This window comes from Macaca nemestrina, chromosome 5 (assembly GCF_043159975.1).
Source record: "Macaca nemestrina isolate mMacNem1 chromosome 5, mMacNem.hap1, whole genome shotgun sequence".
Lineage (NCBI taxonomy): Eukaryota > Metazoa > Chordata > Mammalia > Primates > Cercopithecidae > Macaca > Macaca nemestrina.
In genome coordinates, this window is record NC_092129.1 from 3,526,244 (window position 1) to 3,543,663 (window position 17,420).

The 17,420-nt window shown below is 55.9% G+C and overlaps 1 protein-coding gene across 4 annotated transcripts in view; it reads right to left on the reverse strand.

Annotated features, from left to right (window-relative positions):
* Positions 1-9,722: 9,722 nt before the first annotated feature.
* LOC105487583 (kinesin family member 25) overlaps positions 9,723-17,420 on the reverse strand; it is a 63,149-nt gene continuing 55,451 nt past the window's right edge. For 2 of the 4 annotated variants that reach the window (XM_011751062.3, XM_071096172.1), the window contains 5 exons: positions 16,596-16,772; positions 15,125-15,276; positions 13,077-13,259; positions 12,504-12,659; positions 9,724-10,014 (listed from right to left, as the gene is read on the reverse strand). In XM_011751062.3, the coding sequence (XP_011749364.2) occupies positions 9,845-10,014; positions 12,504-12,659; positions 13,077-13,259; positions 15,125-15,276; positions 16,596-16,772 (838 nt within the window). In that variant the 3' untranslated portion in view covers positions 9,724-9,844. Of the gene's footprint in view, positions 10,015-12,503; positions 12,660-13,076; positions 13,260-15,124; positions 15,277-16,595; positions 16,773-17,420 lie in introns of all 4 variants that reach the window. The other 2 variants (XM_071096173.1, XM_071096171.1) reach the window with 2 other exon arrangements.

A 17,420-nucleotide genomic window follows, 5' to 3' on the forward strand; every position in this document is an offset into this window, starting at 1 on the left:
GTTGGTCTGAGCAGTGACAGGGTGGCCCTGGGCAGGGTAGGGCCGGTTCCCTCTTGCCTATGTTGAAGCATGGCCCCCTCTGGGCCCCCAGCCATCCGCTCAGCCTCCCTCACGGAAGATGGAGAATTCCAGACAGCGCTCGTCCTTCCTCCAGGAAAGCCTGCTCCATCCACGGTGATTGAGGGCCTGAGAAGCTCTGCTCTTGGGCTGAACCCCAAGCAGGAGGAGGCAGGGGTCCTCAGGTGCCCATCTGGGAGGCCCGGGGCAGCCAGCAACCGCCTCTGCATCTGGGCTGTCACAGGAGAGAAGCTCCCAAGCCGAGCATCAGCCTGTCGTGGCCCATGGACTCTGGGTTCCCAGGCAGGGGAAATGTGCCACAGAACCACAGGGAAGGCCGCCGTGGCCCACAGACTCTGGGTTCCCAGGCAGGGGAAATGTGCCACGGAACCACAGGAGAGGCCGCCGTGGCCCACGGACTCTGGGTTCCCAGGCAGGGGAAATGTGCCACGGAACCACAGGGAAGGCTGCCGTGGCCCACGGACTCTGGGTTCCCAGGCAGGGGAAATGTGCCAGGACCACAAGGAAGGCTGAGCTCTGGGGACCTGCCAGTGCGTTCACAAAGTTTTATCATTTTGTAAAACTTGCAGAAAACTCAGCCGTCTGTGTTTGGGACCAGCAGCCCCTTCCACTCAGGGTTCATCCGTCATGCTCGTTTCACCTTGAGGGGCACTGAGGGACCTGGGGGTGTGAGGGACCCACGTAGGGAGGCTGAACTGGACACGCACTTGGCTCGGTCTGCTGGGAGACGTTTCAGGGTTCCCAGTCATGTCGTCTCCACCTGTAGGAGCAGCAGGGAGTCTCAGGACAGGATGGCCAGGGCCAGAGGTCACCTGGCGAGGGGGACATGTACTCCCAGCCTGGGAGGTGTGGGGACTGCAAGAGAAACGGAGCTGGCAGTGGGAGGCTGGATGTGGTAGGAAATGCCGGTCCTGCAGCCGGACCCACGACCGTTCTCACAGCAGCGAGCTGTGATGGGGAGGCTGCCTTCCAGGTGCCAAGGTTAGAACACAATCCCGGGCAGCCCTGCCGGGAGAAAGCTGGTATTCTACAGAGGTGTGCGAAGAGACGACCATGTGGTGGGGAAAATGGCCTGGGTCGATTGTTTATTAATTACAGGCAGCTACCAATAAAACCGTCACCGAATATTGTGTTAGTGCGTTTTCCAGCTTTTTAAACTTTGTGATGTGATTTTTTTTAATGCTTCTGTGTTTAGATTTATCTTCATACTTTAGAATTTGTAACCTTATCTTTTTCCCTGAAGGAAGGCTCCCCATCACCATCTAACCATGGAAGTTTCAGGCCTCAAAACGGGGCCCAGGGTGGGGACTCTGATCTCAGAGCCTCGGGTCACACAACGGCTGCCACTCCCTGCTCACATCCCCTGGCTACGGATGAGGCCCCCAGGCCACCGGGAACAGGCTGGAGCTCCCTCCCGCCCGTGCCTGGTTCTCTGGCCACCCCAGTGTGGCGGTGTTCATCCTGAGTCCCCTCCTGGCTCTGCCCTAGCGTCTGTGCTCAGGTGACCAGCCAGGCCTCCCACTGGCAGGGGTGTGGTTCTCTCCATCCAGCCACTGCTGCTGTCACCAACCAGTGCACGCAGCAGGAACCGGACACGTCACCGCCACCAAGTGGGGACCTGTTTGCTGCACCCTCTGTCGTCTGTCCTTGGATATCAGGGCCATTGTCCGCCCACAGCCCTAGACATCCACGGTGTTGGGGCAGCGGCAGGGCCTGGCACAGTGGGAGAAGAGGAAGAAGCGCATCCTCAGAGCAAGATGCAGGACTGTGCCCTGTGGGGTGCGGGCCAGGCTCCCTCCTGAGCGGACATGGGAACACAGAACAATGGGAACAGGCCACCGAGCATGGGCCAGCCTCCAATGGGGTCTCTGCAGGAGGTGGACTGGGAGGTGGGCGCACCTCAGGAGCCTCCGGAAAGTTCTTTATGGCCAGGCACAGTGGCTCACGCCTGTAATCCCAACATTTTGGGAGGCTGAGGCGAGCGGATCAGTTGAGGCCAGGAGTTTGAGACCAGCCTGGGTGACCTGGCGAAACCCCATCTCTACAAAATATATAGAAATAAAATTAGCGGGGCATGGTGGCGCCTGTGGTGCCAGCTACTCAGGAGGCTGAGGCGGGAGAATCGCTTGAGCCTGGGAGGTCAAGGCTGCAGTGAGCTGAGATCATGCCACTGCACTGCAGCCTGGGTGACACAGCAAGACCCTGTCTCAGAAAAAAACCAAAATGCTCTTTGTTCTCTGAGGAAGGGGCTGCCAAGCAGAAAGTGGAGGGAGGCCGTCAGGCTCCGGTGGCCCTGACGGTACAGGGGTGGAGTGCTCCGCCTGTGGGCTGGGGCGCAGGTCTGGGAGGCCGGCACTGTCCCCCACGGTGGCAGGTGTGTAAAGCGAGGCATCCAGCGGGGGTCCGGGGCCGCCTCCCCGCAGCCTCTCCTGTGTTTGGCTTCTCACGTGTGATTCCTGGGGACAGGTGCCCTGGGCTCCCAGAGAGGCTGCAGGACACACACCAGCCCTGGTGTGTCCACTACGCTGTCTTCCCTCTGGTCGCTACAACAGGTCCTTACAGGCCGTGTGGCCTCACTCCGCCTACTCCTCACGGTTCTGGAGGCTGGAAGTCCAAGATTAAGGGGCCGGTCAGTTCCGTTCCTGGTCCAGGCCCGCTCCCTGGCCGCTGCATCCTCTCAGAGCGGAAGGGGTTTGGGAGCTCCCAGGGGCCCCCTTCCAAATGCACTAATCCCACCCGTGAGCCTCCACCCTCACAACCTCACCGGCTCCCACAGGCCCCACCTCCTAACACCATGGCCTTGCTGGTGAGGATTCCGACACAGACGTTGGGGGACGCACTCAGCCCTCCCTGCATTGCACGCTGGGACAGATCCAGCTCATCGGTCTCCATCCCGGTCTTGGGATCTTCAAAGCAGGAGCCTCCAACATTGACTGCAGTCTCCTCGGTGCCAAAGCAAGACCCCAGTACAGGAGGCAGCCAATAAATGGGCACAGAACGGGTGAAAGAGGGAGGGAGAGGCCGGGGGTTGGTGCTCCGTGCGCCTCAGTGGGCGGGGCTGGCTTGCTCTGGCACACACGCACTTTCAAAGCATGTCAGCTTCACCGGCTTCAAAGCTCATGTGCATGAAAGATATTGCAAAACTCAAACCAAACAGTAAACAAATTAAGACATCTCTAGGACCTAAAAGGATTTCAAAACAATGTGAAAAATGTTGGCAAAACATGAAAGCGGGCTTTGTGAGTTTTGAGGAATTACTGAGTTGTGACAATGAGTTCTGGTCTGCTTGGGGGAGCTGCAGCCATGCTTCCTTCTGTCTGCTGTGGTCCTGCTCCAGCTCCTGCTCTTCTCTGATGTTTCTTTCAGGCAGATGTCACCCACCCTTTGGGACTTCTCCCCGGGTCGCTAGCCCAGACCCTCCCCTTGGCTCAGGTGGTTCCATTTCTGCCCCTTTGCTGCTGGCCTCCTTCTGAGGATGCCCGTGTGTCTCCAGGACCACTGCTCCAGTCATTGGTGTAGATCAAACTGCCCTTCACATGCGGCCTGAAAATGTGACTGTCTTCCGGGTGTCTTCCGGGCCGGGCTGCCACCTCCACCACCTCACCTGCGACAGAAGCCCTGCGTTTTTCAGTAACCACGTTCCACAAACGCCTCCTGACTCCCTTCCAGAACACACAAAGATCAACAAAGCTCAGAATCCGGTCCCGACGTCATGTCACGAAGAGCAGGTAGTCCATCAAAGGGATGGGCCCCATGAGTGAAGGGTTGAGACACCAGCTTGCTCTGGCTGTGCCAACTGTATATACCTCCTTGTCCACCCAGGCTGAGCCAGAGTCCGGCCACACCCACTTACCAACCCACCCTGCATTGTTCTGGCCCCCCCGCATCCCAGGGCTTGCCCGAGGAGCGTAGCTGAAACTACAGAGCGTCCCTAGCACTTTAGGGAAACAGATGTAAAATGTCCGTGGGTTTTGGCCAAGCTCCACTAAGAAGGGAGAAGGTCCAGGGAGTTAGGAGACCCCCAGGGTGTCGGTCACCCAGGTCCTGTCCACTGGGATAACAGCTCGCTGGCCTCCCACAGCAACACCCCCAGGGTCAGCATTCCACCACCTCGGTCTCCACAAATGAGGTGTCTTCCATTTCTGCTAACCAAGCAAAGTCAGCGACTGGATTACAAGTTCCCAGGCCCAGGGCCTTAGCCTCAGCAAGGCTGCTGGGCTCACACTGTGCTGAGGAGGCCACGGCTGCCCCGGCCACACGTGGGCCCCCAGCTTGTCCTCTGTGTGCTCCTCCTGCCTCCTCCGACCGCTGCTCTTTCCCCGAGTATCAGGGCTGGGCCAGGCTGTTCCCGAAGTGAGGTCTGTAGTTAATTCGGATTCCAAGATGAGCCTGGTCCCAGACAGTCCTAAGGGAGCATCCAGGGCCACAAGCCGCACTGTGCGGCCACCCCCACCACTCCCCAGGGCCTGTTCCTGGCTACAGGGGGGCACAGGGAGCCTGCGGAGGAAAGGGCAGGCAAGGGAGATCTGCGGCAGCTGGTGTCCCCACCATATCTGGCCCCCTCCTGCCTCACACTAAAAGATGGCCAGGGTGGGAAACTCGGCATGCAGGGACCTCCAGCGAGTACCAGCAGGCCGGGGGCTGGTGTCGGATGCTCTAGGATGGCGGCGTGCGCCCCTCACAGGGTGATTATAGCACAGAACACATGGTCCCGCACGGCCAGACACTTTGTCATTCCCCCTTTGCCACTGTGGACCCTTCAGGCCTCTGCACAGAGGCTGCCCCTGCAGGGAAGCCCCCGCCGGACCCCGAAACGGGGCCAGGCCCCGGTCGTTCCGCTCTAACAGGCACCTGTCGCAGCTCCCACACCCTGGGTGGCTGTAGTGTCTTCTGTCCTCCCCATTTGGGCTGTATCCCCCGCATGGGCTCCACGTGCCGCCTAAACCTCTGCTGAGTGTTTCCTCCCACAGATCACTGGCAAATCTCTTCAAAACCAGTGGCCTCTGACCCGCTACAAGCTGAAGAGGGCAGGGTGTTTTATTCCACCCTTGCAGTGTCCTCCGGACGAAACCGCGTGGGTCCCCACCCCACCCCACCCCACCCCGGCCCCCTGCAATCTTCCCTCCTCGGGGCCTGGGTTCCTTCCCTTCCTCCTCTCCTCTCCTGAGCCTGCCCATGTCACAGGTTCTGTGGCCAAAGGGCCTGAGGGAGGCAAGGAGGGGGTGCTGTCCAGGTTCAAGGCACCCCTCCAAGCATGCCTCGTCCAGCTGTGAAGCCCCCAGACATGTCAGCCCTGGGAACATGAACCTCACATCAGAGTCACGCGCTCACCCCGTAAGGCGGCTCTCGTGCATGAACAATTGTGCCCTACGTCAGCGCTGAGGAGGTCTGGTTGTGTGCAGTTGGCGGAAGCCACGAGTGTTTTTGGAGATGCATTTCTCCGTGGTGCTGGGACTGTCCACTTCTGTGAGAGAAGGAGCCTCCTTGCTCAGCGTCCTTGCTTTTCAAATGGGTTGATCCTAAACACCTTCAAAGGCCCCGAGCCAAGAGGAAGAAGCTAATGAACACGAAGATAGCAACCCCAGAGCAGAGCTGTTAATTGACAGGATGTCTTTGAGTTTTAGTCACTGACTAGTTTTGGGGATTTTTTGTGTATGTTTCCTGGGTCTTTCCCTCCCTCTCCCTTCTCAGGGGCAGCGCATCAGCACCACGGTGATGGGCCATTGAAATCACTGGTGGTGGCCAGCGGTGGGGTGAGTGCCTGCAGCTCCACACCCTGGAGACTGGGCTGGTTTGCTCTGAAACCCTGGCACTCTGGGTGTGGCCAAGTGGACCAGGGTGAAGACTGGACCCAGGCTTCCTTCTAGGAAATGAGGAGTTGGAGTGAAAGGCAGACGAAAACCTGGGAAGCGAGGACTCAGCTGCACGCCCTGTGATGGGACAGAGGGGCCCAGTCTGCAGCGTGGGGACATCGAGGGTGGCAGGCAGTGGGGTCCAGCGCCTGGGGCCCAAGCATCCCCCACGCCCACTGCCCTGACTCCCAGTCTCTGTAGACGCCCTTGCTCTAGGCTGTGACTGGCAGGTTCCTGAGTCACTCATGTGTCTGCCATCCCGCGTGGAGGCTGGCCAGAGCCTGTCCAACACTTCCCCAGGGGGAAGCTCTGCCATTTTCACATGGTGCACGTCTCAGGGGCACTGCTGTGGGCCCCAGGCGGCTGTGGGGCGAAGCGTCCACGCAACCTCTCCAAAGGCAGCTTGGTTATCGAAATGCCGGCCTTGCTCAGAGAGGAGCTTCATCAAACACACAAAGAAGGCTTGTCGAGTGTCACGTGGCTCAGCCAGGCTGCCCCTTATGTCACGCTATGGCAGCAGCTCCGGCCCTTCAAGGTCAGAAGGAGGACAGCAGGGCCCGGCAGCGGCTATTGCTTGGTGCTGCTGTTCAGTGCGGGCTCCACAGAGAAGCTTCCGTCTCGTGGGGCTGCCGCCTCCTGTGTCCGTCATTTGTGCATCGATGTCTCTGTCCTACTGAAGGAACTTCGCGCCTCAGCAAGCTGGTGAGGGGCTTCCTGAGCCAGGGGCATCTGCCTGCCTAAGGGCCAACCCTAATGAGAAGTTTGGTTTTATTTTGGGCACTGAAGGAGCATCTCAGAAGCTGTGGGGTCACTCAGGTCATCACAATGATGAGGGGACACAAGTGACATGGAGCAGATGGGCACCAAGGATGCCAGGTCCCCACAAGGCACAGGACACGCCCACCCAGCAAATACCATCCCGGGGGCCATGTGGCTTTAGCCCCCATCAGACATTCATAGGTAGAAATCCTGCATCCGGTGATCCAGGCCTGAAACCTCACACTGTTCTCCATAAAATTAGGAAGGATTATTTCTGCAGTTTTGATGTACATTATGTGTCAGGAATGCAACAGTCACATAAACCAAGAGAAGCTGAAACTGTAACATTACCAAGAGATTTTCACCATTTACAAAATTATACCAAGTTGCTACACTGCTCATGATACGTGAGTCACGAATGTGACCCTTCCGTGTCTGTCTGCTTTCTGTAGCGGCCACATTTGTGGAGATTTTACATGCCCATGCGTGCACACACACAGATACAGTCACTTGGCCCTTATTTTTAAATTGTGGAATATACATACATTGAATATTGTCTTCCTTCTTTTACCCTAACTCATTTACTTCACAGTGTGTTCAGGTGTAGTTGTCTTGAAAGTTTTACAAATTGAAATATACATACGTATACATACACAGAAAAAAATTCCTTTTATTTCCCCAGTATATTTTTATTTTTATTATTTATTTATTTATTTATTTATTTATTTGAGACAGTCTTGCTCTGTTGCCCAGGCCGGAGTGCAGCGGTGTGATCTCCGCTCACTGCAACCTCTGCCTCCTGGGTTCAAGCGATTCTCGTGCCTCAGCCTCCTGAGAAGCCGGGATTACAGGTGTCACCGTGCCTGGCTAATTTTTGTATTTTTAGTAGAGACAGTGTTTCACCATGTGGGCCAGGCTGGTCTCAAACTCCTGACCTCAAGTGATCCACCTGCCTCGGCCTCCCAAAGTGCTGGGATTATAGGTGTGAGCCACCGCATCTGGCCTATTTCTCCATTATATTATAGTTACATCATTATATGGATTCTTTTTTTAAAAAAAGGTGTGCCCTGCTAGATTATACAATCCATGTATAATTTCACTTCAGGATAATCAAAGGATCCTTAAAAATAGGTGGTGGTACGAAATGGAGGCACGTCTGTGGGGTTCAGTGCAGGGCTAGGCGGGCTGCCCACCTGTGGCCCCCGAGCTCGCAGCCAGCCTGTGCTGAGGGGCGCTGTCAGTCAGTGGGAAACACACACAGATTCTGAAAACTTAGTGTGGACAAAAAAATCTACAATATCTCATTAATGTCTTTATATTGATTTCATGTTGACCACACGTTGGGATGATCATATTTTTGATACATGAGATTAAATCTAGTCTGCGGATTAGTTTATCATCCATGGATCTACAGAGCTGTCATCTGTTCACTGACTGATCATCTACCATCTCTCTACCTATCTATTGTCTATCATCTCTCCCTGATTATATTAAAAACCATGAGTTGAAGCGGATGCCTCTGCTTTCAGCCCCACTATTCGGCTGAATCCTTTCCTGGCAGGGAGAGGCCCAGCATCTCTGTCTTCAGTGCATGATGCCCTGTGCACCTGCCCTCCTGGCCACCCTGACCAAAAACTGGACCCAGCAGCCTAGGCCGGGTCCCCATCCCCAGTGAGGCAGAATGCTCTGCCCTGGGAAAAGGAGTACAGGAAAAGGCCATTAGCACACTGGACCCTGAACGCCCCCTGCCTGTCCCCACCCCTTGCTCTGGGCTCCCTGGAAGGGAGGGGGTTCCTACCCTTCTGCCCGCCATGAGTCAGGGCCACCGCAGCTCACGCTCCTCACCTGAGCCGCACACGGGCACAGGTTTGCTTGGTTTGTGCTAACTACTAGAAAAGACATTTTACCTCTCTCTCACATAAACAGGATAAAGTAAAAAAGCATTTTCCTGGCGTTGAAACCATCTGAAAGCTACCAGCTGTGACTCCTCTCCAAAACCTGCTTCGCAGCCTATTCTCAGAGCCAGAATGATTGCTGATAGGAAATGGAGTGTTATTCTTGGTCTGTGCTTGTGACCCGCACCCCATTCCTCCAAACATGTGTTCCTCCTGGGACCCTGCTCTTGTACCTGCTGGGTCCGAGAGGGCACATCTGTCACTGTGGGGCCAGTGGAAATGGGGGACGCCCCAGCGGCCATCCTTCCAGCAGAGGATGTGGTGGGCAGCTGTCTTCACCATCATCCCCTTGTGAGGCAGAGAGGAGCCCTGCGGTGGAGTGGGGCTTAAACGTGCCAGTCCAGCCCCATGGCATGGGAAGTCACAGGCCAGTCTCCAGAGCTGTTCCTTGTCTCCTTTAAGGCTCGCAACCCTCTGGTCTCACCTGGCTTTGCAGAGGAGGAAGCCGGGCTTTAGAGGCCAAGCAAACCACCCAGGGATGCAGAGCTGGGAGGTGGCAGAGCCACCATGGAAACCAGAGTCCACCTGGTCCTGGAGTCTGCAGTGGGGAATCCCGGGGGCCGCGTTTGTGTCAAATCAGATGACAGGTGTGAGGCTGGCCCCAGACGCCCCCTCCCTCCCTGACACAGCTCCTCATGCAGAGTGTGGTGGACAATCAAAAACAGTGGTGAAGAAAGAGGGAGCCCGGGGTGAAAGGAAAAGCACAAACTCGAGGAGGCAGAGGTGGCAGCTGTGTGTGAGGCCTGGGGGCTCTGGGACCGTACATGCTCAGCAGCGCCTCCCCAGACTCACAGGTGGGGTCTGCAGTGGGCCCAGGCTGACCAGCTCCACCAGGAAGGAGGAGCTCCCACTGTGGGGCGCTCACGCCCCTGCCCTCCTGCCCACGGCCGTTCCTGCCGGCTCCCGAGTTTCCCGGGGCAGGGCCTTTGGGGCCCAGGGTGGCCTCTGGGGAGAGTCTGATGAGGACAGCGAGTGCCTGCTGTGACACCTGGTGGCCGCCGCTCTGCAAGGAGCTCCTCTGTGAAGCCTGTTCTGCGTGATCGTCTGGCAGGAGTTGGAGGTCCCATCCACATTCATGAGTGTGCTTTGGAATAAAGCCAGGTTTATCGAGTCCACATGAAACCTGTTTATTTCTAAGCACATATGCATTATAAGCAATGACAAAACACACAGTTTTAGGAGAAAAACTCATTAATGCGTTCAATCCGGCCTCCTCTTCCCCTCCATCTGGGAGCTGGGCGGCCTCTTTCGGGCAGGGCCTCGCTGGACTTGCCGAGCTCGGATCCCGAAACCCAGGCCCTGCAACGTCTGTGCCAGGTGCCTCTGGCTGGGAGAAATGCACAGAATCACCAGTAACTTTGCGTCACCTCCTTTAAAAAAGAAAAACAACATGCAAGCCGGAAAGAAGAGTGGCATCTGGAAGTGCCAACGTGCTGGCAACCAGGGCCCGAGAGGGGCAGCTGCAGAGAGGGCTGCCCGGCGCCCCAGCGGGAAACTGGCCACGTCTGGTAGGCTCCTGGGATGCGGGGTCTTGGGGGGGTGAGCAGCCGGTCACTAGCACCCCTCGCCCGGGTCCGGGAGGGCCAGCAGCCGGTCACTAGCACCCCTCGCCCGGGTCCGGGAGGGTCAGCAGCCAGTCACTAGCACCCCTCGCCCGGGTCCGGGAGGGTCAGCAGCCAGTCACTAGCACCCCTCGCCTGGGTCTGGGAGGGTCAGCAGCCGGTCACTAGCACCCGTCACCCGGGTCCGGGAGGGTGAGGAGCCAGTCACTAGCACCCCTCACCCGGGTCCAGGAGGGTCAGCAGCCAGTTATTAGCACCCCTTGCCTGGGTCTAGGAGGGTCAGCAGCCGGTCACTAGCACCCCTCGCCCGGGTCCGGGAGGGCCAGCAGCCGGTCACTAGCACCCCTCGCCCGGGTCCGGGAGGGTCAGCAGCCGGTCACTAGCACCCATCACCCAGGTCCGGGAGGGTCAGCAGCCGGTCACTAGCACCCATCACCCAGGTCCGGGAGGGTCAGCAGCCGGTCACTAGCACCCATCACCCAGGTCCGGGAGGGTCAGCAGCCGGTCACTAGCACCCATCACCCAGGTCCGGGAGGGTCAGCAGCCGGTCACTAACACCCCTCGCCCGGGTCCGGGAGGGTCAGCAGCCAGTCACTAGCACCCCTCGCCTGGGTCTGGGAGGGTCAGCAGCCGGTCACTAGCACCCGTCACCCGGGTCCGGGAGGGTGAGGAGCCAGTCACTAGCACCCCTCACCCGGGTCCAGGAGGGTCAGTAGCCAGTTATTAGCACCCCTTGCCTGGGTCTAGGAGGGTCAGCAGCCGGTCACTAGCACCCATCACCCAGGTCCGGGAGGGTCAGCAGCTGGTCACTAACACCCCTCGCCCAGGTCCGGGAGGGTCAGCAGCTGGTCACTAGCACCCCTCGCCCGGGGAAGCTACAGGCCTTCTCACACTCCTGTGTCCCGGGAATTGGGAGGGAGGCATGAAGTCAGCCCTACGGTGAGTCTGCACATGACCCTGCGGTGCGCTCGGCCCCCTGGGACTGCGTTTTCCAGAGCTCCCTCATGCCCACACCTGCTGCTCACGGCCCTGTGGCTCCCTCAGGCTCCACTGGGGCAGGGGCTGTGTGCCCAGGACTTCTCCTCCTGGGGGAATTCTGTCTCTTCCTTTTCTTCAGGACCCGTAGCAAGGGTTAAGCGGGACAGATGGAAACCAAAACCAACGGAGAAGGCAGGGAGAGCTAAGGGGAGGAAAAGTGCAGACCCTAGAGGCCAAGGCCGGGGCTCCCTGAGGGAACTGCTGGCTCTCGGGCACTGTGTGCCCTGTGGTGCCACCCCTGAGATCACGGTGGGCTGTGCACCCAGCCTAGGTTGCCCCGTCTCTTGGTTGGGGCTACAAGCTTTGGAATCCGAGAGTACCAGGTGGTCTCTGTCTTAGAGGTAGAATCCAAAAATATGATTCTGTGAACAGCCCCGTTATTCACCATGTGGAGGAAGCCAGTTTGCCATGAGAGGGGGAAATACCCCACAATGAGAGACAGGGATAGTGTCTGGAACATTCTGGCCTCCCCGAGTCCCGAGCACCACCAGCGGCCCCTCCACCACCTCCCAGGGTGGTCCTCCCAGGAAGGAGGAGCCTCCACTGTGGTGGCCACGTGCCCCTGCCGTCCTGCGGTGGCCGTTTCTCAGGACAGGGCCTACAGGGCCCAGGGCCACCTCTGGGGGACTCCACCTGGACCCTCAGCCAGGAAGCCCAGCCCTGGCAGAGGCCACCCTGCAGCAGCAATGCTTCCTCGGGTCCTCCCTTTCAACCGGTCTGGAGTCTGAGTGGGGAGAGGGGGCACTAACTGAGCTCCCCCGCAAACTGCACAGCCCAGATCCAGCCACAGCTGGATGACTCTGCACGGAGGCTGCCTGTGCCCCACCTGGCACTGATGCTTCATCTGCTGCGCCCAGGCTCCTGGCACCTGCCCCCAAAAGACCCAAGGAACTTGCAGCCTAAGCAGGTCCATACAGCTGGAGGGACCCACGCCACACACAGAGCAGCAGCTTAGAGAGCCCTCAGCTGCCCTGGTGGACTCCCTGGTGAAGAGAGGGGTCAGGGCTGCCAGCCTTGAGAAACTGAGTCCGACCAGTAGGCAAGTCACACACAGACCGAACAAGCAAGCAACCAGGCCGAGGTGAGACAGTGCAGGAGAATGACCACCGTGCCATGGGAGTGCCAGCTAGCCACAGCGAGGGCACAGGAGGTGCAGGGGGTACATGGGTGGCCCTCGAGGATGTGCAGGCTGGACGTGTGTGCACGTGTCCTGGGGCACGTGGTGTCCCATCTTGGGGGATTTGGGGGAAAACGGTTACCGAGGCAGTCCTGAAGGAGGTGGGTGAGCCTGCTGTTCCGGTACGGGATGTGGCTGCGGTGCTCCGACAAAGCCCCCAGGACGTCTGCCAGGGCTGCAAGGCTGCGGTTGATGCACGCTGTCTCCCTCAGGGCCGACCCGGTCACCCCGGACACACCTGGGACAGGACAGGGACCGCCACGCACCATCACCATTTGCACCAAGAAAGAAGGCAGGAAAAGCAAAACCAGCTCCTTGGGAGGAGCAGCTTTCAGGCAGGTAGAGGGGAGGCCACGGACGGGACAGGCATTAGAGCGAGGGTCTTTCATGGCTCTGCTCACAGCTCAAAGCGAGCTCCTGCTGGGAACTCAGGTTTTCCCTTCCCAGAAGGCCAGTGTGAGGAACACGACTCTCGGGTTGCCGGGGTAAGAGAACCAACCCCTGAGAATGTAATGGGGATTTGGAACTCATCTGTGGAGGGGGAAACGCCTGGCCCGCCCAGAGCTTCCCAGGCTGCCTGGCTGTACACCCAGCTCCATCAGATCATAGGCTTCTGCAGCGTCCACCCCCCAGGGAAATGCCTGTTCCTGCTCACCAATGCACTCGCTGCCCGCCAAGTCCACGAGCTGCAGCCGGGCCTGCACCTGCTCCACACGCCCTGCGGGGTCCCCGGGAACCGGCTGTGGAGCTGAGGCCCCTTGAGAAGTTCTGCGGCTCCTTCCTGCCCTTCCTGCCTCTGTTTGCTCCCTGGGGAGGGTAGCACTGCAGGCTTGGTCTGCTGCAAGGGGAGCAACGAGGAGGAAAACAGTTGCATGAACCCATGAGGCTGTGCTTTGCCTTGGTCAAGGCTGAGAAGCTTCTGCACTGCACCCTCCCGCCCACACCTCCCACCCAGTAAGAAGTGGGATTTCAGCAGAGGTCCAGGGGACAGTGGCTTCTCGGGGGGAAAACACAGCAAGCTAGAAAGCAGCTTTCTTCACTGTGGAAGGTTGAACTAATGCCTCATTGGCCCAAAGGAAATCAAATAATGCTTCTTAGAAAGACTTGATAACGATGTTAATTAAAATCCCACTCAGAAAATCTATGAGCCCTTTTAGAAATAAATTCTACAATCTGCTTGATAATCTTCCACACAAATCCTAACAAAAGGGCTCTTCATTTTAATGCAAATGTCTTTGTAGTGTGTTATTCCTACACAAACTTCTTAGGGTTTTTTAAAAAGCAAGATAACAGTTACTCAGTGTGTAAAACATAGAAAGTACATACAAATTTTTTTTAAGGACATGAAATCCAGTCTTATTCCCACCACCAAGGGCAGCCACGCCTCCCCTGTATCGGGAGTGTTTTTGGTAGAGATTGTTGGTGCTCCCTAAACATCAGGCGCCTGTGCCTTGCCGGCCCCCTGCAGGTACAAGGCCCTGTGCCCAGCTGTGGCCTGCTCTGGGCTGCCAGGGGCTACTGTCAGCACGTCCCCGTCACCTCACCTTCCGTTGCCCGAGCAACCTTGGAGGTCACATGTTTCAAGTGCCACGGTGGGAAGACGGATGGGGAACGTTCAACCACACTGGCCCTCGATACGAGTGAGAAATGGTCTTTCCTGTGTCAACCCACTGAGACCAGGTTTCAACGGGACTACAGTCTCATGTTCCGGCCCCAGACCCGTGGTTCTCCAGGTGTGGTCCCCGGAGCTGTGCTCTTGCAGAAACACACGTTTGGGGTCCAGTCCCAGCCCTGCTGAACCTGAGCATGGGTGGTGTCTGCTATTTGTTCCCACCACCTGCTGCAGGGGATTGGACGCAGCTCAAGTTGGAGAGCTACAGCCCAGGCTTCACAGGCCTTTGTATTCTTTCTGATACGTTACGTAACTGGAATCATTTCATCTACTGCACAGTTTGTAATTTGGGTTTTAAACTGAAACTACACTCATTGTTTCTTCCATGACAAATGCATGTACTCCAAAGTGTATTATGCCCTGCTTTTCTCTCTGTGTTATATTTTATTTAGCAGAGTGTTTTCCTCCCTCCCATTCTCACTTTTTCTTCTCAGCCTGTGATCCCAGTGGCCTTTTCAGTTTGGGATGCAGGTAGTGAAAAAGTGTGGCTGGTATTCCCATGCTGGGTCCTGTGAAAGGCCTTGGATGCTGCAGGCACACTGATTTTTCTTCTTCTCCCTTCTTCCTTCTTTTTTCCTTCTCCTCCTCCTCCTCTTCCTCCTCCTCCTCCTCCTCCCTCCCTCCTTCCCTCCCTCCTTCCTTCCTTCCTTGCTTCCTTCCTTCCTTCCTTCTTTTTTTGACAGAGTTTTTGCTCTGTTGCCCAGGCTGGAGTGCAGTGGCACAATCTCGGCTCACCGCAACCTCTGCCTCCTGGGTTCAAGCGATTCTCCTGCCTCAGCCTCCTGAGTCACTGGGATTACAGGTGTGTACCACCATGCTCAGCTAATATTTGTATTTTTAGTAGAGACAGGGTTTCACCATGTTGGCCAGGCTGGTCTCAAACTCTTGACCTCAGGTGATCCACCCACCTCAGTCTCCCAAAGTGCTGGAATTACAGGCGTGAGCCACTGAGCCTGGCCTGATTTTTTTTTTTTCTCCTTAAGTGGGTTTTTCTATTACTTGCCACTGACCAAGCACAAATGGTGACTTACCAGTGCTATCAGAGCAGGCGGCTGTTGTTAGAGTCACTGTAATTATCAGGTGAGACCTGGAGGAATCCGCATGCACCAGGGTGGGGTGCTTTGCTCTGAGCTGCAGACCTCCACGAACGAGCTCCATCAGTTTTGAGGCGCTGCCAACAGCCCTACAGACAAGGCAAGCAGTGGGGAACACAGCACGGGCGGCCCCCCTTACCCAAGGCGACTTCCAAGCCTCCTCGGCTCCTCTCACATGAGCCACGCATGCCAATGGGGGAGTAAAGCCAGTCCTGGGCACAACAAAACATGGTAAAGCAAACTTTTTCCTTTCGAGGCCTAACCAACCTATAGCATCTCTAATCGCTAACCCTGAAATAATGGACTGCTTCCGAACAAAATCAGAGGTTGCTAACCTTTTCAACATCAACTATTCCTTTATTTATTAGAGCCTCCAGTGACCATGTTTTAAAAGTATTTTGTGCATCAAATCTGATTTATGAAATAAAGGTTTAACCCATTTCCCCATGTTAGTGGATGAGATATGACTGCTAATCAGAGCTCTTAATCAGCAGGAGATAACATTTCCATCACAGCTGTCAGTCAAAGGCTCAAATTTCAGGTGACTTTGTGTGACCGTATCAGGGTTGCACGGATGATTTCCTTCAGCTCTGTGAAATATTTGGCATGGCTGGCGGCCCTTCCCTTGCTGCCTCTGGGGCCCAGGATGGGCAGCCTCTCTGGGCCCTTACTCGTGGGGAGGGTTCCTTTTGTCAGCTCCCAGCTGCACCCCCACTGGGGCAAATCCAGCACATGCATGTGGATTTGAAAATAGGGAACTTTGAGGAAAATACTTAATATGGGGGATCCTCACTTTTATAAGAGGATTCATTACATATTCTATGAAATACTGATATTTACAAATGTGGATAAGTTCATCTCTCCTAGCCTGAGTGGGGTGGGCAAGTTCTTTCACCTCTGCAGGCCTGCTTCCTCATCTGTGAGATGGGATGACGCCCGTCCAAGGTGCTCTTACGAAGATTTTTTCAAAGCTACGTTTATTTGTTTATTTTAATTTTGATTGTAAAAATATTTTGTTTTTTTTTACTTTTATCTCTAACAGCTTTAAGATATTAATAACGTATGAAAATGGTATATGTTTAAAGTATACACCTTGATATTTTGATATGTGAATACATTGTGAAATGATCACCTATTCCAGCTAATTAACAAATATATCATCTCGACATAGCCAACTTTAAAGAAAGATCATTCTTACAGCAAATTGACAATTGTGCAACACATACAAAGCATGAAAACACACAAGGAACCATTCAGTGACAAGGAGCACTGACTGGGCCACCACGGCCTATTCTCCTTGGGATCCTTGGGCGTGGGGAGCTCGTTTAGAGACGTCCAGCCTCCTGACCACGGGGCAGGTGCCATTCTCACTCAGAGGCCAGCAGCACAGGGCAAGTGCAGTACTCACTCAGAGGCCAGCAGCGCAACCTCTGTTCGTCCATCCTTGGCTGTCATCACCTCACGCTTGACCCCTGACACTGCTGCAACAGTGTCTTTGGCCAGAAGGTCAAAAATGTCATTATTGTAAACTTCCACTATGGAGACTTCAACCTTTGGGCTTCTTGAGGGATTTTCTGAAATCAGCCTGCGGGAAAACACGGAAGAGAAACTTACAGAAAGTCTCACAGAGTGATTTTCAGTGTAAGCCAATCACAGCTCCAGACGCCCTAGAGGATGCTCAGTAAGACTGCTGGGGTCCGAGCAGAGGGCTGCACGTTACTCACCCCAAGATCACTCGGGGAAAGGGGGTGTGCCATTTAGGTTGTAGGGTGAATAGGTGTCTTGGGAGCAGTTATTTTATCAGAGTTATATTTAAACCAACAGCTTTGCAACCAGAACACTGAGGATTCTAAATACACAGGGCAAAGAAGCCTGAATATCACATAGCTGTGGTCTAGAAATTACCATGCCCCACTGATCGATCACTGCAGACACCCAAGGCAAGGCGCAAGGATGTTCGGGCCTCTAGCACTTCTCCAGTGATGGGGTTTGCTCATTTTAAAACTTTTCCACTTCAGGGAAGCTTCTTTATTCCAATTCCACTTATGCCTTCCAACTGCAACTTTCCTGCAAGCAAGGCCCATCAAACCAACTCCGGCTCCTTAAAAAACAGCTGCACAGCTGGGCGCGGTGGCTCACGCCTGTAATCCCAGCACTTCAGGAGGCTGAGGCGGGTGGATCACAAGTCAAGAGATCGAGACCATCATGGCCAACCTGGTGAAACCCCATCTCT